Source organism: Musa acuminata, chromosome BXJ1-6 (genome assembly GCF_036884655.1).
Source record: "Musa acuminata AAA Group cultivar baxijiao chromosome BXJ1-6, Cavendish_Baxijiao_AAA, whole genome shotgun sequence".
Lineage (NCBI taxonomy): Eukaryota > Viridiplantae > Streptophyta > Magnoliopsida > Zingiberales > Musaceae > Musa > Musa acuminata.
The window spans coordinates 14,586,087-14,611,277 of NC_088332.1; the positions used below are offsets into that span (position 1 = coordinate 14,586,087).

Below are 25,191 nucleotides of genomic sequence, written 5' to 3' on the forward strand. Positions count from 1 at the left end.
CCATCCACTGCATTTAATTAAAATTAAGCATCTTCTTCTTGTGCCATTATGCATGAATAAAAAATAGAATTTACTGTATGTGCATTCTGTTTGACTAAAATGGTGTTGGTTCAGATTGGATCAATATTACGCGATTATGTTTGTGCATTAGTACATTACACAGTCAATATTGTTCTGTATTTGCTGGTGGACCTGTTTTCCTTTTTGGTTTCTGATTTGACAGAATAAGCAAAGCAATATATTGATCTACAATGAGCAAAGCAACCAAGTTGTGCTACTAAACCTCAACTTCATATATTGATCATGCGACAATGTTAGAACTAACGGCTACAAACTTACAATAGGAAACATAAACTGACGTGGTCGACATACTACAGCTTTCCTTTCCCCTTCCCATCACCGCTACTAGTGAAACAAACAGATGGAGGAAAAGAAGAGAGAAGCGCTTAAGCCCGCTCGCCTCGGATCCGGCGAGCGAGCTGGATGTCCTTGGGCATGATGGTGACCCGCTTGGCGTGGATGGCGCAGAGGTTGGTGTCCTCGAAGAGGCCGACGAGGTAGGCCTCGGCCGCCTCCTGGAGCGCCGCCACCGCCGAGCTCTGGAAGCGGAGGTCGGTCTTGAAGTCCTGGGCGATCTCGCGGACCAGGCGCTGGAAGGGCAGCTTCCGGATGAGCAGCTCCGTGCTCTTCTGGTACTTGCGGATCTCCCTCAGCGCCACCGTCCCGGGGCGGAAACGGTGTGGCTTCTTCACGCCGCCCGTCGCCGGGGCCGACTTCCGCGCCGCCTTCGTCGCCAGCTGCTTCCGTGGAGCCTTTCCACCGGTGGACTTCCGGGCCGTCTGCTTCGTCCGCGCCATCGTCGAATCGGGAGGAGGAGGCTAACAACACTTCTTGGTCGCGGAGAGCCGTAGGCGGATCGAGATGAGATGCTGGGGTAATGGGCGACGGAAGGGCGGGTATTTGAAGGGGTGATCGAGGCGGGGAAACGTGGAATTCGAAAAGATATTGGGGGATTTGGGTGTGTTATCGAAGCGGGAGTTCTCGTGGATCGTCGGATTGGATTCGTTAAATCGGATTGTTATCTAAACGGACGGTCGAGATCTCATTTACGAGGACCACGCGGATCGCTCTCTCCTGCAGCACCACACCGACCTATGATGCGCTTAAAATAGACAGCGGATCGGATTCGTTAAATCGGATCCAAATACCCCTTAGTTTGATCCGAAACAAATTCAGAAAAAAGAAAATAAGTGATCGGAAAAGTATTAGGATGAATCCTTTGCGTGAGTAAATCAATCTCAATGATAAAACTTACCTTCCTTTTTGACATCTGAATATTTTAATTAAAGATTATCTCTTCATAAAATATTTTATTTATTTAGAGATTACTTTTTATAACTTATATATCTCGAAATACTAATTTGAATATTAAAAATTTTAAGTCAAAAATTTTTTTCGACCTCGATCTTTGTACGTATAATATTTTAGGACTCGATGTTTAATTTTACGAGGATGTCAATAACATTTTCTCATAAGAATCAAATCTTATATTGGATTCAAATTGTACAATATATTATATTTTTCAAATATTTACATAAATAAATTATTAAATGTTGCTATACATGAATAATTATGAGGGTGGTTGCTTATAACCACACTTTGCTTAAGTGCAGAGGTTTCTTAGAGCTAAATTAAAGTTGTACTGACGAAGATATAAGTCTCGAGCAAGCCTTAGCATTGGACTTGTAGATTCATAGTACCATCATGACTAATGTCAAATCAGGTCTTTCATTGTCACGACCACAATGGTTATATAGTTCGTCGATGGAAATGTAAAACCTAACAACATAAACCTAAGGGGATAAATTATGGGCTCATGTAATGATCGGATTTACTGGAATAATTAACTCATCGAATTGATAAGTTTAATTACTTATCCAAAAATACTTCAACCTGAATTTATAGTAAATTATTTTATAATATTTTCATTGGCTTAATTTTTTATCCATATCACGTGATGTTACTATTGGACTTAGACTTACTTGCACAGTAGTAGAATTTAATTTTAGATCATGTTTTGATCTAAACCTTGACCATGATGTCAAATTAGGAAATAAAAAGATATAATTCCTTATTTTAGTTTCAAGTTGTATATTGAAGTGCTATCTCCAAAGTTAGTCATTTAGTGATATTGAAAATGACGTTATTTAATCTGATCCCTATGGAGAAGCATTTCAACTTGGCTTGATATACTAACAAGTTGGATGAGAGTCAAGACTTCGAGGTGAAGTCAAAATTGCAAGATGAAGTTCTTGATTTATTGAAACGGGGCTTCTGATCCACTGAGGTCCTCAAGCACCCGAGTTACGTGCAATAGAAGAAAAATATAACGTGAGGTTTTTCGACTTAGATATGTTGGACACCAAAAAAAAAAAAATTATTATTTTTATAATTGAGATTAAAAAAAAATTTTATGAATACAAATCTTGACATTTCTTTATCACATTCGTATCCATTCTATCATACTTAGTTAGTTTTATCTATATCATGCAATACCTTTACATGTTAATTTATAAAGAATCAATTTTTTAAAAAACTTCTTAGGTCACTTAAAGAACCTATAAAAGAAAAGATAAGTTAAAAAAAATATTTGTTCTAAAATTTCACAAGTCATTTCAACAAACACATGATAGGTAATATAAATACAAATATAGACTTCATAGGGTTCGAATAGTTTTACGACAGAGAATGTAAGATGGTTCATCATGAATAGAAATCCCCACAAGAATGTAAGATGGTCAGTATGATTAAGCCCCCTCTTTATAAGACTCATTGTTGCTTATACTTAAAATTCTCCTTAGGTTATATATAACCCTCATATGATAATGATCAAGATTTTCATTCGATGTAAAATTTAATACATGCATGGATGACCCTCCTGGTACAATGGCATTCACTCCTTTAATCGATAATACTTATTTTCATCATATTATTCATCAAAATAGAGCTCTAGTAGCTCTCGATTATACATATGTATGATTAAGTCCCTCACGGGACTTCTCTTATGTGTGTTATATTGCATCGAACTATTCAACTATAATCCACTGTATTACGTTGCCTACTGGTGATATCTCCATTGTATTCTAATCTTTATAGGATGAACTTGAAATATGACCTCTTCATGTGTGGCCTCTACTAGCATATCACAAGACCTCTGTCACCTTCGACTATATTTGCTCTTTTAACAATCAACATTAATCCACTTGCTCTCGAGTCACTCTCAGACAAAGCACAGCTTTAGGATAGTTCACCGTCTGGCAGCTCTCGAAATCCACTAAATTTGTTGAAACTTCTACCCTATTATTTGGATCTTGGGCCTTTACCCCTCAACATAATCTGCGCTGCGTATTGCTTCTTTCGTAGTAACTCGAATGATAGCACTACGACATATTTTTTAAGAGAATCTATCTATATATCCTCTTACCTTGCGCTAAAGCATTTTGACTCCAACTTCGCCATCATAAGTAGAATCGTCTTAGTTCCTCTATCATATGCTTCATCGAGATAAGATGCATATGCCTCAAAGCTCCCTTCGACTTTGGCATATGCAAGATGACTCCACTCTATTAAAATAAGAGACTCATAAAATGATATTATCTCTCTCTTGCCTCTACAAAAGTTTGTCTTTGACCTCTATTTAAGGTAAGCTTCACACCTCCACTCGATATTCAATCTTCTATGTCTACTCTCTTCCTATCCTATGGCCTGGGTACTTCACCAAGTTCCATCCAAGTTTCTTTGCTTCTCGGCTTACATTGAGTTGATGGTAGCCTTCATGCCAATCATTTCATAAATTAGCCCTCCGTTAAGTCTATTCTCCATATTAACTCCAAGTGTACTTTTGTTTCATATTGTCTTGGGTTGCTTCCCCACTTGATCTTGTAATATATCAACTAACGCATTACTTTGTGCTAGATCATTCGACGACTCCTTATTACTCACTCGGCTCGTTGAGCTTTGTGGAAATATTATCTCGAGGTACCCCTTTTAAATATGTATGGTTTGTTATATATGATTCTCCTATTGGAGAATCAAGACTTATCCCTCTTAGATATCTATTCCATTGGAGCAAATGTTTTCTTCATATCCTTTTCTCTATAAGTTTTGAAGACCAACATCCCCTTGGACTATTCTGCCTTGCTGAATAAAGTATGTACTATTTTTCTCCCATGAATGCACTTGCTAGATAAGGACTCTTCGCTAATATAGCCCCCGCTGCACCCCTTAAGACTTAGCAATATGCTGAACTTACTATATACTTTTGACTCCTACGGATGTATCATTCTCATGCCGAAGAGAAAGCTTCAATGCTTCATGGCATTTAGTTTCAGTCACCTTAGGATGGGCATAGATAATCCATCATCTATATACAAGTCTTTGCATTGGTACCAAATTCTTTGAATTAGTAATTCCCTTCACCTTTGTGAGCTTTGCATAACTCTTTCGGTCGCCGAACAACCCATCCCTCCTTACATGATCTCATACTTTGCCAAGCGTCTTGATTGCCTTGAGCATCATCAAGTTTGGTTGCTAATGTCGAGCTGTAACGCAAACTCAACTATCCCAACCTTTATGCGCTATACGTTTCTTCTAGCTCACTTGTTCTCATTGTGTCTCTCACACGAAGAGTTGGCTATTTCTCTGAATGTCAATCTCAGATACTTACTAATCTGAGTGACTCCTTTCTCTACATCTCAATGCTTATTTTGTAGAAAAATCTAGGGACAACATTACATATGCAATGGCAGAATAAAAAATAAAAATCTTCAAATTCCTAAAAAAAAATATGTTCGTTGTCGTGTGAAGATTAATGTGCAAAATCCATGAAACTTAAAATCACGCATGAGATAGTTATGTAGGGAGATCGTATATCCCTGAATCCTTGTAGATCTGTAGGAGAGGATGAAGGAGGTTAAGCGTCCTCCTCTTTAACGGTGATTCACACAATAGGACTACGCGATGCTCCTCAAATCACTGCCCGAAACTCCACACCTGATATCTGAGGATGAGAATGAGAGAGGAGAATAGGAGGTGACAACCAAGAAACCTCTAGCCTATGAATATTTGGTTCCCTCCTATTTATAAAGGTCCCTTGTCAACTTAACCATAATGGATCCTACCCTATTGGGTATTGGATCTCCAACAAATTACCAAAGCCTCTTAGATTAGTGAATCCCTATGTAATTATCTCTCATTGGCTCTTATTGGATCTCATCCGTAGGATCCAATAATTCAAGGGCTTATTGCATTTCCAATAAGATAGGGCTCCAACGAATATCTCATATCCGAACTTTTATTTGTTGTAATGCCTAATATATATGTGTAACCCTCTAAGCCTAATATCGAGCTGGTCGTGAGTCATATCTGTTTGAACTCCTGACTCAGTGAATATTATTATCTCCATAAAAATTCACTCGACTCATCAACTACGAAAGTGCTAGGCCACTATGCCATAGTCCCCAGAATATAAAGGGGAATCTAATCTATTGGACATGTCTATCCTCAATTATCATATATTTATAGTCTCTTATCCATCTAATACCTCAAATATAATATACCATACATGTACAGTTTCTACTCGAGTCTCGCTCTAATTAGAATCTCTCGGGGAACTCTTTCTCTCTCAATTCGAATGACCCTGGCTAGAGATTTGTCTGAGCAAGAACACATGAGATATTCCTCTCATAACTCTGAGAGCGGATGATCATCTATCGACACTCAATAGTTCTCGTAAGATTGGCTATCACTCTCGATGACTAGTTGTGCTAGATCTAAAACTTTCAAACCTATAAGTTCGTTATCAAATAGTTGAGTACTCATACATGACATTCTTAGTGTCTCAAGTCTAAGGAATCGATACACCACTGAGATTATATAATCATTGTTTGACAATAAGACATCATCAACCATCCAGCATTTTGTGATCGGATCAATCAGTGAACTCATTCTCTAATGAGCACCTACATTGTATCCCTAGTGTCCCCACATGAGCAGCTATGAGATCAGCCGCCTCCATCATATGTACGGGTATATAGTATGTCAATCTGTCTGGTTATCTCGATGTCTCTCTCGAACAATCTATGACCGAGATTATTTAGAATTTGTGTTTAAATGTGAATCGATCTTATTATCATGATCTCATCACTATCCGATTCCCATTACATAGATTCATGAATATCATAATATATTCATACAACAAGCAATATAAAGTGATAAAATATCAAATAATATAATAAGCAGAAAGAATGCATGTTATGTCACACATGCCATCACTCATGTGATTGGCTTGCAGGGCACCTATGACTAGTACTTCATGAAGAAGTGTCTAGATAACCAAATCTTTACTGTGAATAACATTCCTATATCATTCTCAATGATCAGGATATCATCCATATATAACAACAAGAAGATGATAGCGCTCTCACTTACCTTCTTGTACACACAAGGCTCATCTTCATTCTTAACGAAGTTATAAGATCTGATCATCTCATCAAATCTTATATTCCAACTTCGGAAAACTTGTTTCGGTCCATAAATAGACCTAAACAACATACACACCTTATTTGGGCAATCCTTGGACATGAATCCCTTGGGTTGTATCATATAAAGTAATAAAATATCAAATAATATAATAAGCCAAAAGAATACGTATCATATCACACGTGTCATCACTCACGTGATTAGCTTGCAGGGCACCTATGACTAGCAAATTTCACACAAACAATCGCATGTGCTGACTGCCCTCAACGTAGCCTCGCTAGGTCCCTCATGTTTACATGTTGTGTTTCTAACTATGCTTATCCTGTTTTAAAATCATTTGTCATGGATTTAGCTAGTTTTGCCTAAGTCATATGACACCCTTACGTGTTCATCCACAAAGAGTCAGCCTCTTTTAAACCTCTTAAGATGCCTTAAGGACCTAAAAAAGAATATATATTACAGGAAGTATTTAACTCGGGATCTCACAAACAATCATTTCAGTAAATACTTAATATATAATACAAATTACAAACTAGATTTTGTAAGTTTTGAACGATCACGTAATAAAGGATCCAAGATAGTCTGCTATGACGAAAAATCTCCACAAGTACCTACATGATATTATCGTGGAATAAGATAACAAATTGTCTTTAGACACTACCTCAAAGGCCTATCAAACCATATGCCATCATAGTAGCTCCTGGATGTTATACTAGTTGACACTCTATACCACTCTACGAAGCTAAAAATCTCCTCAAAATGACTGTTTGAATAATTTATTTTTGGACAGTTTTATCTCTATATGATGACCGTATATAATCTGTGTTTATAAATCTAAAATGGTCACAAAAGCTAATCAAAATAGATTATCAAGCTTACTATAAAATTTCTATATGTTGTATGAATGAACAAAATCGAAAAATATAAATATATATGAAAATTACATCAAACATTCTATTTATATATTTTTTTCTGACAACATTATAAAAGATTTTTCTCTTACATGAAAAAAAAAAAGAATATACAGTTGTGATTTTATACTATTAGTTTAATAGTTTAATTATCCCTTACAAGTTTACTCATATATTTAGATCATTTTCTTCGTTTGTTTTCTTAGGAGAAGTGTCAGATGGTATCAATTTAATATTTTTGTGTGTGAGACTGCAGTTGGATAGGATCGTTCATCTTGTCACTGGTTGCTGCAACACAGAGTAGTGGGTCAAAGATGAATTCAAATCATCGAGTCCCACACGAATGAAGTTGATGCAAATCTTAGCATTCATGAGAATAATCATGGTTCCCAGGAATACTATACTGTGTTAGCATAAAATCTATAATCATGCTATCTATAATGCGTAAAAACTTTTATACCAAGATTGAAATCAAATAAATTGGATCTAATAATATTACAATACATACCTTTCATTGTTGTTCAGAAGAATAAATCTTATATGATATACAAGCATCTCCATCATCGGATCTAAGATATCAATCTGCAAAGAGAACTAGATTATTCTCCCCTCTTCCTATCCTTTCACAGGACCACCTAGATTGACCTTAATCTCTCAACTACACTGAGATGCACTGAGATCACCCCCTTTGGATTAGGGAGATTGAGAGAAAAACTTTAATCTCTCAATTGCTGAGATGCTACACTTTAGCCCCCTAAAGGTCCTATCTATTTATAGGCAAGAACAAAGAATCTAGGATAAGTTATTAGAAGAGTTCCTCCCATCAAGGTTATCTCCTAAGGAATCATACTTTAACTAAACTTTTTTTCTATTGGCCAATAACCATAATCAGAATCCAATTATATCTATAATATATCTTACCTAACTAAATAGGGTCATATAATCTAAAATTCTCCCACTTGGCCCAATAATTGGTAAGATACAAAAAGACTTAAAATCAAAAATAAATAAATAAATTTTATTTAAAAATAATTTGACTCATTGAAATTTTAGAAAAACTATATACACACACGCGAATTTTAAAATAGGTCAATAAGTTTAATAATTATAATAATACTACATTAAGTATGACTAATATATGAGTCATAGCGATTATATGTCATCAGTGTCACACTTCCTTCTATGTACCACAATATTGTTGGCCTTTCCTAATACAGTCCAAAATATCCCTATAATTTATCTTGTCAAGACAATCCTATCATCACATTCAACCATAATATGTACATACATAATTGTGAACAGGATAACAAAAACAAATAACTTTAAGTACGTAGACAAGAATATCAATTATAGTATCCACTCAAACATGCATCACCATATCCTTTATGGGTTGCTCACAAACCCAATCATAAGAATATGTTCTTTCAAAATACTTTAGGTTGTAAGTCCTAAATGAATAGATCAACAATCAATATAGTGGAACTCAAGTAATTAATTGACATTGGATGTTTCTGAACTCCTCTTCTTTAACCATCAAGTACTTTATACCATAATACATAGAGATTCAATAGTATTTGTTATTCTTAGAGAAGAAAATTATTGAAATATCACAAAATATCTTCAACGACTTGATAATTGAGTTTGACTACACCAAGTCTGAAGATAAAATTTCGTAGTCCAAAAGTTTGATCAGTGGCCTCAAAGCATGTCACAAAATCAACTTTTATTAATAATAATAATAATAAATTACTCCTCTAATTGATATAGATATTAACTGTAAGGTGGACTTCCTATTATTAAGATAATTTATATAATCAGCATTTGAAAAATACCATTATTTCAAGCTGATATAATTTCATATATGTGAGTATATAATCCTTTGTCCCTTCCGGATATCTTATCTTTTTTTCTGTAGTCCTTTAGTGTTTTTATTTCTGGGTAACTCTAATATATACCTAATATTTTAACTGTAAAAATCGATATCTTTTCTAACATAGGTTTGAGCATAGATTTTCAACTGTGCATAAACAAAGAATATCTTCTTTATCTGATTTTTTTCAAGTTATTTTCAAATATTTACTATTTACTAAAATTTTACTTTTATGATTTACTGAACAAAGCTGTATATTGAATCTTTTCAAGATTCAGTTGATATATCATATCTAAGACAATCTTCATAATCATTGAGGTCTATCCTTGAATTACTCAATGTTAATAATATAAGATGTCTCATTCATATCAACCATCTTAAAATTCTGATAAATTTTTTGATTTAGTATAATAAACTAAAATCACTATTGGTAAGGTAAAATATTATCCATATATAAGATAAATAAATGAAACTTGCTCCCACTGATATAAATACTGATTAATAGTATTTACCTTTAATCTGAAAATAATGATATCAAGAATCTTTATATATCACTATCTTGAAGCTTGTTTAAGGTCATAAATGGATTCCTGAATTTACATACCAAACTTTATATTTCTTTCATTTTGTTTGTAAATCATTTAGAGTAACCCATATAAAGCTAGATCTTTTAAAAATATTTTTATATCATTATGATATAACTCAAACTCATAATGAGTCACTAATGTCATGATGATTCTTAACGAGTTCATTAAATGTCTCGTTATGATCGATACATTCTTTATGAGTAAAACTTTTAACTACAAGTCTGACCATTATATTCTTCAACATTGTCCTTTAAGTCACATTTATATAATAGACTCTTTTACAATAATTAGACAATTCGATAAATTTATCAAACATTATTTTGGTTATTAATTTTAACTCTTTTTTTATTGCTTCATATTATTTTTTAGAATCATTACTTTTCATGACCTATGACAATAATGAGGGATCCATTCTGATTCTTATATCATAATATAATTATTGTAGATATACAACATAATAACCATAAATGACATGATTCCTTCCCCTTTGAGATATTCTCAAAGTTGTCAATTATGATTATTCTACCAGACCATTAATAATGACATGATTCCTTCCCCTTTTATCAAATCATTTAATCATTTGAGTAACAACAATCTCTCAAATAATAGAGTATTAACTTGTATCTCCTCTATATCAAAATTAAATTTTGAGATTTTCACTCCCACTGATTTGTTATTTTATAGGAATCTTGCATTACCAGATTTAATTATCCTCGTACTTTTTAAATAGATTATAAAATATTTAAAAATAGTTATTAAATCTAATTTTCTTTTATATGAGTTGAAGATCCTTATCTCTATAGGACAATCTCAAATATGTAAATATCATAAGTTAGGTTTCTATCATTTCATAACTTAAAAGAAGTTATACATAGTTGTCGAGCTTCTTCTCGTATTGATTTTGGTACAAAAGAATAACTTATCATTGCTCCTAACCATATCTAGAAAGGTACAATTATATCTTTCAGCAATCATATTCTACTGTAACACATCTGGTAAATCATATACCTTATTTTTCCAAGAATCTAGCAAACAAATCAGAATTATAATTGGGTTCATTATAAATATCACAAAATTTATCACCCTTGTCAAATATGATGATCTTGACTTTTATATCTAATTATCTATCGACTTCATTTATATACACTTCAAGAATGTGAATGGTCATAGACTTTATATGAATTAGATATATATAATCATATCTCAACAAATTATTTATAAGATGATAAAATATCTCTCTTTAATGAGATGAAAGTATAGAGTGATAAACAAAACCTCAAAGAGTTTATAAAACTACATTTCACTTTAATATTTAATTATAGGATCATTGTAAACTTAAGATTCATATTAATTATGTATAGACTATTATACAAAATTTAAAGGTTAATTTTATTGAATCACAGTAAGTTTATAACCACCAAAAGAGAAATAATATTCTAACAATTCTAGGTAAAAAAATTTAAATTCTCAGAATTATAAGAACACAACATGAATCCTCAAGATTTATCAAATTAAATTATCTTTAGATGTAGACAATAAATATAAACTAATATTACTTTCACTTTAAGATGATTTCCTATAATAATAAATACTTCATTCTCTTTTGGTTTTATCCCCCTTTATTTTTTCTTTATGAATATCTATTATTGGTAACATATGATGAAGCATCAAATTAATTCATCAATAATATCTATAATATTTGATTTGGACTATATAAAGGTTATATTTATATACTTTCATTTTAAATCAAATCTTATAGTCCTTTCTTTGCTATAGAAGTAACACTTTATTGTGAGGATATTCTTTTATGAGTTTATATAATAATTATAAACTTAGGTGACTTATGCTTCATCCTTATTTTAGTGTTACATACTCCTTGAGTAGTATTCAAAATATTATGAGTCTTGAGCTTACAGTTTTATCATTAATTTTGAGGATATAATCTTGAATTCATCAAATACTATCATATTAAGGTGTCAACTAATGACTTATCAAAAAATTTAAATTGATCCTTAGATATTCTCATGCACTAGTTGTAAATTGTACTTAAGTCAAAATATCATAAAATTTAGTCTTTCATACCTTTCATGATCAGTCATCTCAATTATTTATTTCATAGAACTTTCAATAATTAAGTTTATATTTTGTTCAATTAATCTGATCAAGGTCTCACTCACTCAATACAACTTGTATATGCTCAAGCCATTTATTTCATAAAGTATAGGGATATTTACAAAAATATAATGAATGAAGTACCACTATAATAATATAACATTAATGCTTTGAATTTTCAAAATATGATGAACTATTGATATCATCTATATTTCACCTTTGGGTAAAATATTAACATATTTAGTATTCACTCAAGATCACTTATGAAGGACTGATACCATCCTTATGGAATAGTATTGTTACCTTTGGATATACGACCCTAAAATACAAAGATATCCAAAACAGTATCATCCTACCTGATCACATAATTATTTGAAATAGATTCTCCTTTGGGATTATATAAATCTCCTAATTATATGTGTCATCATGAATATTATTTTATTTAATATCATTTAGGATTAATTTCATAATGTATTTTATAGATTATTGGTCCAGGTCGCTTTGGTGGCTACAAGACCAATACAAAAAGATAAAATACAATCTAAAATATCTATAAGAACTTTATTATAATTCATATCCCATTAGCCTATCATCTCAGGTTACTTTGGTAGCTACAAGTTAGATAAAACTTAGGAAGATAAATTACAAATAATATTCACTAAATTTCTTTATCCTAATTCATACTACCATTATGAATATTATTTTATTTAATATCATTTAGGACTAATTTCATAATGTATTTTATAAATTATTAGTCCAGGTCATTTTAGTGGTTGCAAAACTAATACAAAAATATAAAATATAATCTAAAATATCCTATAAATGATAAGACCTTTATTATAATTCACATATCATAAGTTTATTATCCCAGACTACTTTGACAGCTATCGGTCATATAAAACTTAAGATAAATTATAAATAATATTCATAAATTTATTTATCTTGATTCATACTAAAGTAGTTCAATAATAAAATAACAATCATAATAATTATTGAATATTAATCAATAAAATAAAAATTTATATGATAATCATGATAACATATGAATCATGAAGAGCATTTATGTGAAAGAAAACTATCATTTCACAATTTCAAATATATACATGTGAATAATCAAATGAATATCCAAGAATAATAATTAAATTTTATTTATCACATATTAAAATATAATCAATAATTCATGTGAGAAAATTATAAAAGTAATCGTAATTTATAGTTTTTTTAATTAAAAATTAAAACAATCAAATAATCAAAATATAATCATGATTAAATTTAATCATAATTATAATAAATCATATTTATCAATTTTATAATTGAGAATATAACTTAAAATTCTTAATTTCATACAGGTAAAATTGTAAATATATTGATAGGATATAAATTGAAATTACGAAAGTCACAAAGGGTAGAACTATAATTTAGCAAAACCCTAGCATCTAGAGTAAAACTGTAATTTGGCAAAACCCTAGCCTGCGCGTGCGGTGTTGCCTCTGCCTGTGCGTGGTCCCTACGGTCGCGATGCTGTCACCGCAAGGCTTCCTCTACCTACGTGCGACCGCTACGACGGTTCCTATCGCGCATGGCCGCCGCTTGGTGCAGCCTGGCCACGCGCGACCATCGTCGGTGCGCGGTTGCCACGCCATGGTGCTGCCTGTGCGGCCTGTGCTCGTGCGCGACTATTGCCGCTGCCCTCTATCCACGAGGGGCAACAACTGTTGCTATTTGTGGCCACCGCCCTTCCGCCTGCGCCTTCTGCGGATGCCACTATTACGCGTGAGGGTCGTCGCCGCCTTCACACAGGGTGCAGCCGCTACCTTTCGCGAGCACTGTGTTCACAAGCAGTGCGAGATGCCTATGGTGCCGCCACCACTCGCAAGCGAACCGCTGCCCGTGCACGACCGTGATGCGTGGCTTTAGGGAGGTACACGACCCTGTGGGGTTGTCAACAACGATCAACAGAGATGATCGCCTCAATAACATCGATAGTAAATCCATCAATCAAACATAAAGATCGTACATTGCTCATAATTAACGATAGGGCAAATCATATAGGAAACACATATCAATAATATCCGACGAATCATTAATACATCGTAAATAAAAATAATAAATCTAATAATTTGATCTCAAGAACCTGGCTCTGATACCAATTATTAGCATAAAATATGTAATCATGTTATCTGTAATGCGAAAAAACTTTTATGCCAAGATTGAAATCAAATAAATTGGATCTAACAATATTACGATGTGTACCTTTCATTGTTGTTCAAAAGAATAAACCTTATCTAATATACAAGCACCTTCATCGTCGGATCTGAGATATCAATCTGCAAGGAGAACTAGATCCTTTTTCTCTCTTCCTAGATTGATGGATTAGGGGATTAGGAGAGAGGGAGATTGAGAGAAAGACCTTAATCTCTTAATCTCTCAACTACATTGAAATCTGAGATCACCCCCTTTTAGCCCATAGTGGATTAGGAAGATTAAGAAAAACTTTGCTACAGTTTAGCCCCTATAGGTCCTGTCTATTTATAGGCGAGAATAAATGGTCCTGTCTATTTATAGGCGAGAATAAATGGTCTAGGATAAGTTATTAGGAGAGTTCCTCCAATCAATGTTATCTCCTAAGGAATCCTACTTTAACTGAATTTTTTTCTATTGACCAATAACCATAATCAGAAATAAAACCACATATCTATAATATATCTTACCTAATTAAATAAGATCACATAATCTAACATATTGTTGTCGTGGAGAATAACTTCCCGTATTATCATGTTTTGCATGCTCGCTCCATTTGCATTGCAGCGTAGCCAGCAATTCTCGCACCAAACAAAAGCTTCCCATTCAACAGACGAGGCCATGTCCAGCAGAAGTTTGGTCAATGATAATTCCAGCAAAAAAACAAAGCGTCTTCTTCGACTTGGATAAGAAGTCAAAGAGCCGCGAAATGTACGTCAATAAGACTTCAGGAAGATCTCCGTTTTCTTGTTGTTTGATTGAACGAAAGGAGCTCTAAAATCTGTGGGTGTCAGACAATCCAATGAACACCGGTGAATCACAAACTGCTGAGCTACTATCCTCTTCGCATCGCTTCTTCAGTCAGTTCCGAAAGAACTGATTCCAAGTCAAAAACCCATCGAATGATCTAAAGCTTGTTCGTCAGCTAGTCTGTTGAGTACGAGTTATCCATTTCCTACCAACACACAGCAGATTCTTTATATATCTGCTTCATCGTCAGAATAATTTTTGATCATCCGCGGACAATAAAAATGCATGACAATTGAATTTGATGCCACATATAGCTCGAGAAAGCTTTCCACAGAATAATAGTTTGGGGTCTTGGGATATTAATCACTTGACATGTGAGAGGAGCTCAATCATACAGCAGGTTGAGGCGAGTACACTACCAAATAGATTCGAAGTCAAGTCGATGAGAAGAAGCTTCTTGTTTTGGCTAACGGAGGAGGAGCAGGAAGAAGATGAAGCTTCCTACAACGTTGACTTCCGTGGCTTTCTCCAGCCGTCCGATCGAGATCGTGCGTCTGGTAATTGTCTCGATCACCGTCCGTGATCTGATCAAACGGTCGAGGATGAGAAGCAGAAGGGCCCAGCACATCGATGCCATCATTGGGCAACTCGGTGAGTTTGATGGATGCATTTGACCAACAACATCATTGGAATTAAGTTTCTTACCCGTTGGAAACGGAACCCGTATGACTTAGTTGAGCTGTTATTGGAGGAAGATGTGGCGTAAAGGTGGTGGCCCACGTGAGTCCCAGTTTTTCTCTTATAATGGAGCGGGTAGTAGAAGCGGGTGTCGTACATCGTTGGCTGCCCCGAGCACATGGGACTGCGTTCTGTTGTCGCCGACGGGGCTTTCTCGGTCACCTTCTTAAAGTGCACCGGACGATTTCACCGCCCATCCGTTTTCTGGGTTATCGTGTCCGCCACCCGATCCTTGGACCTCAGCGATGGAGCCGAACGGCGCGCCGCCAGGGCAGGCGACTGCTGGCCACCGGTTTGGACAGATCCCACCGCCGAACCCCCGCGGCGGCGGCGGCGGTGGACACCGGCGGGCCCTCTCCGAGACCGTCCTCCGCCTCCCTGATGACCTCTTCTTCGACACCGACCCCGACTTCGGCATCTCGGACATCGACTTCCCCTCGCTCTCGGACGATAACCTGTCCGGTGGCTGCGGGGCTGTCGCGGCCGAGCCCGGAATGTCGGATCCGGCGGCGGCCACGTCGGGGAGGACCGTCCCGGGGGCTCACCTTAGGAGCCTTTCGGTGGACGGCGGGATCTTCGACGGGCTAGGGTTCCAGGCCGACGCGGCGGCTGGAGGCAGCAGCGCCGGTGTAGGGGAGCAGGAAAGGAGGGGCCACCACCGGCGGAGTGGCTCGATGGACGGGTCATTCTCACCGTTCGAGGGGGATTCGGCGGCGACGTTGTCAGATTACGCGAAGAAGGCCATGACGGCCGATAAACTTGCGGAGTTAGCGCTGATCGATCCCAGGAGAGCGAAAAGGCATCACCTTTCGTTTCCCTCATCTCCTTTGCCCCCTTTTGCTCTGTGATTTAATCTTTTGGAGCCGATTCCGGATTTTTTAGTTACTAATTTCTATATGAAACCAAGTCGGACTTTGTGTTTTTTACTTCTTATTTTCAGACTAATTTTTGCTGTTGGTTATGTTCCTCTGTTCTAAATTCATTTGCATCTTCTCTTGTTTGCTGCTTACTCTCAATTTCTTTTACTAAATTCTTGCACAAAAATGTCATATTTGCTTCCTCTTTTGTTAGATCAACACGTGAAATCACAATCAATTTAGCATCGCTCTGCAAATTATAGCAAAAGCTGCTTCAGCATCTATGATTTTGATATTACTTTTTTTTTCCCTATTTGTTGCTGCAGGATTCTTGCAAACAGGCAATCCGCTGCTCGTTCGAAGGAGAGGAAGATCCGTTACACTAATGAACTTGAGCGGAAGGTGCAAACACTACAGACTGAGGCAACCACTCTTTCGGCGCAGCTCACACTTCTTCAAGTATGAACTACCTACCGACTGGCTTTGTTATTTGAAGTTCAGTAAAATTATTGAATTGCACATGATTTGTTGGCTTTGAATAAACATAAACGAAGCTAAATCGATGTCACTATCGGTGAAATAATTTAGTTTATCTTCTGTTGACATTAGTGTTGCTTTGGGATTATTCTATTGCAAGTAGATTATTTAGTTGTTTGAGTGTAAACATTGAAGTAACAGTTAATTATTCTGCCAGAAGTTAGTCCTTGCAATGAAAAATAGCACCCGCAAGGTGGTAGATTTCTAACGATCAAATACATGGATGAACCAAATCCTTCGGCTTTGACACATGTAGATTACATTGAAGATTTCAAGTTCGACCGAAGTTGATCTTATATCGTGGTAGTTTATTTATATTATGTAAGCTTGACTCATTTGAAGCCGTGCTTTTGGCATCCATTGTTTATGTTATATATGAAATCAAACCATCCAATGTCCTTGACAAGAATTTGCAGAGCAACTGCATGTAATCAAATTTTGCAGATCTTTGTCAGGAAGAGATGGCTTTTTGCTAGTTTCGGCTAAAATCGATAGAAATATAATGGAAACCCCAGCTCGATTCTTTATTAGATTATCCGAAACTTAGGACCTTGCATGGCACCTCATACTTGTGATTTTCCCTTTTTTTTACTGCATGTGCCCTTTTCTGGTTGGTTGTATATCATGACTGAATACTACACAGCAATGCACAAGATTAGTTTTGAGTGATCACTAAGCATCATCTGTTGTATTTCACATTTCTTAAGGTTCTTACCACGATCAAAACTAATGGACTTTCTTTTTAACCATTGTTTTATTGTTTGAAAAATGTTGTTGAGCATTTTTCAGAGAATCTGAAAGCACAATGGTCTGATGTCTGAGTCCTTGATAATGCAGAGGGATACTACAGATTTGACTGCTGAGAACAGAGAACTCAAGTTGCGATTGCAGGCAATGGAGCAACAAGCTCAACTTCATGATGGTATGTGTTCAACAATACACTAACTGATGTCTGCTAGTTTAAGCTCAGATATCCTTGAGCTTTCTGTAAGTGCATTTAATTTTAAGATGTTGAATGATGAAGCAAAGCAAGAATTTCCTTCTAGATATACAACTGAATAGGCAGCTTATAGTATATCTTATCAACTCATTGAAATTAGCTCTGATCATATCTGCCAGATACCTTTTAAAATTTAATACAATAGGAGAACATATATCGGAGAATTTTCTTGGGAAAGATACATGCATGTCCCTGTAACAGATATAGATTTGTTCGAGTATAATCTAGAACACTTGTTATAACACTGCTGTTGCAGTTTAATGCTTGTTATGTTCAGAAGCAAAATTTGGGATGACAAACACAGACTTGTTTAGGGTAGGGGAAAACTAGATAGTCATGATTAATCTTCTACTTCCCAGCTTCCAGCATTAGTCTTTGGACACAGAAATATGAATTTGTTGGCAACAAGGATTTTTTTTTTTTTTTTTGCAAAGAATAAGTGGTGAAGGCAGGATTCAAGCCCAAGACCTTGCGATGTACTGTCAAGGTCTTTACCAATTAAGCTAGTTGGCACCTTCAGACCATGTCTTCAAGCATGTCAGATTTGACTCTAAGCAGAGTCAAAGAAATACACTTCTCCAAGCATGCGTTCTGATGGCTGATGTGGCCTGAACAATTTGAGTCATCCACAAATAAATATTGTCTCACCTCCTGTCTCTTTCCTTCTCTCTCTGTCTCCATCGAAACCCATAACTTTTCCATGCTGCTCTTCTTTGTGCTTATTTCAACACTCAGCTTTTGCTAGAGACACCTTTGCTCTATGTCTTTGTCAACATTTGCTCCAAAGAACTCAGTAAAGTTTTTCTCTTCTTGCATGCATATATAACCCTACAGGATTGGCTAAACATATATTTACATGCCACCCTCGAAAGTATCAATTTGCATACTCTTGGAAACCATACCATGCCTTTTACTTCCACAATACACCTATAGATGTTGTACTAACCAAGATTTAAATATGGGTCTGCGTACTGGAATCTTATGGGACGGGTACTCGATGGCTGGTTTGATAGGGTATGTGTCGGTATTGAATGGTATTTTAGGTATATCATGTAATTTATAAACATGATGCTAATCCTAGTTAAACTTAAGTTAGTGTCAAGTCTCAATCCAAGCAGCAACGGATTTCTTTTTATTTTCTTCTTGCTGATGTAACCCTCTGTTTATGGGTTACAGTTTGGAGGGTGCTCTGGCAATTTGCTTTGACTGGCCTCGTCATGTTGGAATACAGACCACTAATGTACATCGGTTTGTATGTCATTTTACACGATGACAAACCAATTCTAGAGGAGTATATACACGCAAATCTGTTGGGTCTTTTGTAATTTACACTATTATATGAATCATCTATAGAAAAGCTTTCTAAGGACCACAGAGGGTTACTTTGTCTAGAAGGGGGATTTGAATTTGCCAGTTCCCTGTGGTGCACTAATTAGTAACAGGATGGCAAAATTTTGGTGGCTTAGCTTTCGTCTTTAAACGCCAAGTTTTCTCAGATGAGAAGTATTTCGTTAATCTTGTACTCCAGGACTTCTGAGCCTGACCATCCGCTGCCTAGCTAGAGGTTCTATTCGTGAAGGTTGAATCCTGATGCGTTATTTTTTGGTCATATATTTTGTATGTTCTGATGCAGCTTTAAACGACGCTTTGAGAGAGGAAGTGCAGCGGCTTAAGATAGCAACCGGACAACTTCCAAGCGCAAATGGAAATCCTTTCAACGGCGGGCTTCAGCATTCTGTATCGAACTACTACGCTCACCCACAGCAGTTGCCGCCCCAGAGTTTGCGTCACGGTCAGCATCTGCATCCATCTCAGATGCAAATTTCTTCGAATGGTCAGTCACTTGTTCATTCCCCAAGTGATCCCATGGACTTCATGTGAGGGCAAAGTCGACGATCTAGATGGACTTCAAGTGAGATAAGTTAAAAGGCCAGCGACATTGAATGCAGCTCATAGAAATTTGGTAGGGAATCGTTCGTTGTTCTTTGTACCATTAAGTACAATAAAAATGTATCTCTCATTGGGTATGTTTGAGCTGAACAAGTCTTCTGGTTGCAGTTGTGTACAAAGTTGATGGGGAGATACATAATTCACATGACAGTCAATCTTGTTGGTAATTGAAGTTTCAGTTTCAGTTTGTCTTCAGGAATTGAGGGATTCCTTTTGTTGTTTTTGGCTCTGTGATTTTGGCTCCAAAGACATTTGTTTAAACTGTTCTATATATTTTAGTCTGTCAAGAAATTGATCGAAAGAACTCCCATCTCTATGTTTCAGCCAAGCATCGTTTCCAGCACCTTCCAACCTCTGAGAGGCAGGTAGTAACTTCTTCTCATGCACATCTCATCAAAGATTTTATGGCTTATGTTTAATGCTCATGAAATAATTTTGATTCTTTCATCATTTTGCATTGCCTTCCGATTTCATTTTGGTTGTCAACAATTTATCATTCTCAAATTTAAACTCAATTGCGCTTTCAAATTATTCAATGAATTCTATTATTTTTCTATGTAGTTTAATTGCTAATTCTCTTTGGTTATATATGGATCGATCAAAACAATCGACTATTCCAAAACTATCATTTCGCATTGCTATCAATTTAGTGTCACACATTTTTCTATCTAATGATTTTATGATTTAATGTTACTCTGAAGAGACACGTAGACACGTCTTATATTGTCCATATAGTATAACTTAGTTACTATAGTACTTATCATTCTTTGACTTAATAACCCGACTTCTTTGAATGGTTCAAAATATTTTGATCAATATAATAATTTTAGTTAAAAATATTAATATAATATTTTGTTTATGATTTTCATATGTGGAGTTTGATGTGGTTAAAGAGTCTTTTACAAGATCATATCTATCTTTCTAATATTATCATCTCTTTCAACTTTTTTTTCTTTTTCTTTTCCTCTTTTAACCAATTTTTACAATATTTTTGCAGATTTTTTCCTTTTTTTTTCAGCAGTCTCTCTCTCTCTCTCTCTCTAAAACACCATCACAAGTCTCCAAAAGAATTCACAGTGTTGGGGTCGTCTCCGCTGCAGCGCTGACTCACCTCCACGTACGCGCGGGGAAAAGGGTGATGCGGACGTCTCCCCGGTTATTCTCGAGCCCGCCATCGCCTGCGCCATACGAAACACCAGCCGCGCTTCCCCTCCCGCAAGGCTCTATCCTTCGGCGGGCCCCGCTCGCCGATTCGCGTTTCCTGTCTCGGCCGAGGGCAGGCCACTCATTCTTCGAGTCAAAGCAGTCGTCAACGCCGTGACTCCTCCCTCAATTTAATTTGCCTTCGAGGTTCGCTTCTCTATCTCTCTTTATTCGGATTCGGCGTCTCCCTTCACAACATATTCCTAACGCCAGCCGACACGCAGTAACAGCAACGTCGCATCGCGGACTAATAAATCTCCTCCTCCCTTTCTGCCTGCCTCCCGTCATCTCCTTTCCCCACCACACACCGGTCTTCGGTCAACGGAGCCTTTCGTGTGCCTCCTTCGTCCTCCAGCTTTTGTATTGATTAAGATTAAGGGAAGGTGCAGTCTGCATGTCGTCTCGGTCACGTATGTTTTATTCTGCGTCTGCGCCCATCCTTCCTGTCTTCTTCACCACCCGTTCCTGTGCCTACCATGTATCATCTTTTCCGTACAACAAGTCGACGACGATCAGCTCTTCTTCTGATCGTGGTATAGAAAATATTTATCTTCGATCATAACTCGATACATAATATTCATGTCTGCCGACATATATACTATTCGTTTATCTCACAGCTGATAGCACGAGTAACGTGGGCAGGTCATCACCTCGCTGCATGGAGTTTGGTGGCCACATAGATAGAAGATAAACAACATAACAATTCACATGACCAGTCGATTAGAGAACAAAAATTGTCTCCCACTATAAGATACAAATTATTTTCACAATTTAGAGAACAAAAAAGACCACGACAAAATTCACGATATTTCTTTTGTATGATTTCTTCATCTATCAAAAATTGGCGTCCATTTACATGTGTTTTCAAAATATGTTTCTCGTAACACTCGACAAGAGAGAATCGATTGGTTTTTGTTTTATGTTTCAGAAGGGCGTGATATGGATGGTATTGGTATCGTACCCCGCGAGGAAGCAGTTGGAGCTGACACGGAAGATTTTGAGCAAGTCTGCCGCCATTTCTCTCGCCGCCGGAGAGCACCCGGTCTGCATCAGAAGCAGCAGCTTCGTCGCCCCTCCCTCCGTCGCCGCCACCGTTTCCACCGCCCGCCTGTCACGGAACGCGTGGCACACGCTCCAAAGCACAGCCACCGCTGCCTCCCCACCCTCCCTCCCGACTTTCACCATCCTCCCCACCACCGCCGTCGCCGCATCTGCCCCGTCCTCGCAGATCGCCGCTCGGCCCTCCGCGCACCCGGCGGCTGCTTCCATAACCCGCAGCGCTCGCCTCGCCGTCGCCGGCGGAGCCACCGCTGGATCCGCCCTCAACACGCGCGCCAGCGCTGGCACCACCCCCGCGCGGACCATCCGCGGCCGGGCCCGCTTCGCAGCCGAGATCCCGGCCAGGCACCCCAGCCCCGCCTCGACCGCCCGGCGGTCCATAGTCGATCCCTCCTCGTCGGACGGACCGATCAGCCGGATCAGCTCTCTGACGACCTCCTCCTTCTCGGCGATCAAGACCTTGGCCTCAGAATCAGACGCGGCAATGATCGCATCGAGAACACTCGCCGCATCGATCTGCGACTCCAAGCTGTCGCCATCCCTCAATACTCGAATCAAAGCCGAAACCGATCGGTCGATATCGGAGACGAGGTCGGCGATCGCGATCTTCTTATTGCAGCCGTCGATGAAATCGGAGGTCAGGATCAAGGCGAAGACCCTTGCCACCGCCACCGAGCTCTCCAACATAGAGTCCTTCCGCACAAGAATGGAAGCGAGAACGGAAGTGCATCCGCCGACACCGACGAGGTCGTTCTTCTCGATCGGTTCGACATCGTTGGCGGAGAAAAACTCGGCGAGCTTGAGGAGCGGGGGCACGGGATCATCGTCGCCAGCGGCGATAGAGGCGGAAGAGAGCTCGTGTAGGAGGTCCCTGGCGAGGCGGCGGGGGACGAGAGGGGCAGGGGCGGCGGAGGAGGACCAGAGGTGGATGAGGCGCTGGAGGGTGAGGTTGGGGACGAGGTCGGTGGAGGGGAGTGGGAGCATCGTGGCCGGACACGTGGTGTTCCCAGATTCAAGCCACCGTTGGATGGAGGCGCGGTCGTAGGTTACGCCCGTGCACAGGCTCACCGGTGACCGCATCACGTCCAGCGAGATGGGGCACCGGAACAGGCTCGGTATCTTCACCTCCAACGCGTGCCCCGGTCGCTCTTCCTTCCTCCCCATCGTGGCACCCGCGGCGAGAACACCACCTCCTCTCGAACCTTCGCTTCTGTTTGCTCTGTGCTTACAGGTGCTCGAAGAGACTACGGGCGAAGGGCGAAGAGCGACGGGAACATATATAATGTTGCAGGAGAAGAAGGTGGCTTTTTCGACGACCGGTGGTACTGCTGATGCTCCATCAAAAATCTTCGATTCCCCATCAATTAACGTATTCGAACAGGTAAGCGGTGGGGAGGTCTCGGTCAAAGGTGGATGATTGAAGTAACGCAAAGCTCATCGGGTGCACACACACAACAAAATGAGGAAAGGTGAGGATTTGTCGGGAGGCGCTTTGTGGGTGCGTTACATTGGCCGGTGTCGTTTTGCAGGTCTCGCATGGCGCAATCAATTGACACGGGCGACTGGGAACGGAGCCACACTTGTCCACAAGTCATTCCTGGTTAGTGATTCCGCACGCACCCAACATTTGGGCTCATTTCTTGTTTCTATTTTGATATGCGCTATTAGCTATAATATACTATTTTTGTTATGTGCTAAATGGTATATGGACTTGGAGGAGTAAGTGCACGGTGCATAGGGCACGGTGGGCCTCACCTGACGCTCTATTGCGAATCCTATGCTCTCACCACTACTCCTCAGACATTTGAATCCTGCTGTAATATTCTATCATTGACATTTAGGAACAATTTGTTATTATTTTATTTAGTGCTGATCTGACTTCAATTATCCATATGACATGTAAGTCATCAATCAAATTAAAGGGAAAAACCAAGTATTGAGTGTTTTTAGATCAAATTGGAAATATTAAAATCTTTAGAATTATTTTAAATTAGTGAATGTTATGTTAGGTTGAGGCCATGTGCAATTTTAAAGTCACTCATGTTAGGAAAAAACAAAAAAAAAAAAGACCAGTGATATAGAAAATATTCATCTCTATCAAAAGACAGTCACATCATAGATTTTGTTACTGAGTCATAATTGTAAGTGATTAAAGATGATCGATTATAAAGGGTGACCATAAGCATAGTTATTGAGGTCTTCTTTTTCAATCACAAAATTTGTAGTAGGAGTTTGACTTAGACATAGAAGGAATTGCATTTGAAGACATTTGTCTCTTTGCAAGTTGATGTCATCTAGGGTACCCTCGTGCTCCTGGTGAGATTATTGATCTTGACATGGATTGAATAAGTCGAGCTAAATAATAATCTTAAATCTCTATCAAGAGCTTAACACATGACAGTCTCATCACATTTTAACGATAGAAAATCTCAATCGATCTTGTCACATCAATAGAGTCATAATCGTAAGTGATTAAAGATGATCACAAGCATAATTATCGAGGCCTAGTACTATTCTCTTTCAATCATAAAATTTATAGTAGAAGTTTAACTTGGATGTCGGAGTGATCGTATTTGAAGATATTAGTTTCTTTACTAGTTGATGTCATCTGGGGCACTCTTGAGTTTGAATTAATCGGGCTAGACAATCATCCTCTAAATTGACATCGACATTAAGTACTATTAAATAAGATTATAATTTATCTCTCAAAAGATTAGATTTTGTTAACTGATGAGCAGTCAAGTGTCAATTTAAGGTCAAAAAATTGTTTGAGGATCAACTCTTTTGTTTTTTTCCTTCACATTTTGACTTAGTAATTCTGTCAACACTCATATTT

The 25,191-nt window shown here is 37.7% G+C and overlaps 3 protein-coding genes across 4 annotated transcripts; 1 reads left to right on the top strand and 2 right to left on the bottom strand.

Moving 5' to 3' along the window:
• Window positions 1–297: 297 nt before the first annotated feature.
• LOC135676459 (histone H3.2) lies at window positions 298–934 on the bottom strand. Its single transcript, XM_065187660.1, has one exon. It carries the CDS (start codon window positions 855–857, stop codon window positions 447–449), a length of 411 nt encoding a protein of 136 aa, XP_065043732.1. The 5' UTR covers window positions 858–934; the 3' UTR covers window positions 298–446.
• Window positions 935–15,854: 14,920 nt separating this feature from the next.
• On the top strand, window positions 15,855–20,288 carry LOC135676460 (transcription factor RF2b-like). Of its 2 annotated transcripts, XR_010514307.1 has the most exons (5): window positions 15,855–16,548; window positions 16,933–17,065; window positions 17,981–18,065; window positions 19,777–20,106; window positions 20,202–20,288. XR_010514307.1 is itself a non-coding variant. In XM_065187661.1 (4 exons), the coding sequence occupies exons 1-4, from the start codon at window positions 15,995–15,997 to the stop codon at window positions 20,022–20,024; spliced, it is 1,020 nt and encodes a 339-aa protein (XP_065043733.1). In that variant the 5' UTR covers window positions 15,855–15,994; the 3' UTR covers window positions 20,025–20,288. The 2 variants fall into 2 exon arrangements, 1 of the variants encoding a protein (XP_065043733.1); XM_065187661.1 differs by having other exon boundaries at window positions 19,777–20,288.
• A 1,807-nt stretch (window positions 20,289–22,095) lies between these two features.
• On the bottom strand, window positions 22,096–23,731 carry LOC135676461 (U-box domain-containing protein 27-like). Its single transcript, XM_065187663.1, has one exon. The coding sequence runs from the start codon at window positions 23,517–23,519 to the stop codon at window positions 22,221–22,223; it is 1,299 nt and encodes a 432-aa protein (XP_065043735.1). The 5' UTR covers window positions 23,520–23,731; the 3' UTR covers window positions 22,096–22,220.
• Between the last annotated feature and the right edge of the window lie 1,460 nt (window positions 23,732–25,191).

What these genes read in the sequence shown, in the direction of transcription:
- LOC135676459 (XM_065187660.1), bottom strand. Translation starts at nt 857, where the DNA reads ATGGCGCGGACGAAGCAGACGGCCCGGAAGTCCACCGGTGGAAAGGCT.
- LOC135676461 (XM_065187663.1), bottom strand. Translation starts at nt 23,519, where the DNA reads ATGGGGAGGAAGGAAGAGCGACCGGGGCACGCGTTGGAGGTGAAGATA.
- LOC135676460 (XM_065187661.1), top strand. Translation starts at nt 15,995, where the DNA reads ATGGAGCCGAACGGCGCGCCGCCAGGGCAGGCGACTGCTGGCCACCGG. An exon ending in GATCCCAGGAGAGCGAAAAG is followed by an intron (nt 16,549 to 16,932) that starts GCATCACCTTTC and finishes TTGTTGCTGCAG; the next exon opens with GATTCTTGCAAACAGGCAAT. An exon ending in ACAAGCTCAACTTCATGATG is followed by an intron (nt 18,066 to 19,776) that starts GTATGTGTTCAA and finishes GTTCTGATGCAG; the next exon opens with CTTTAAACGACGCTTTGAGA.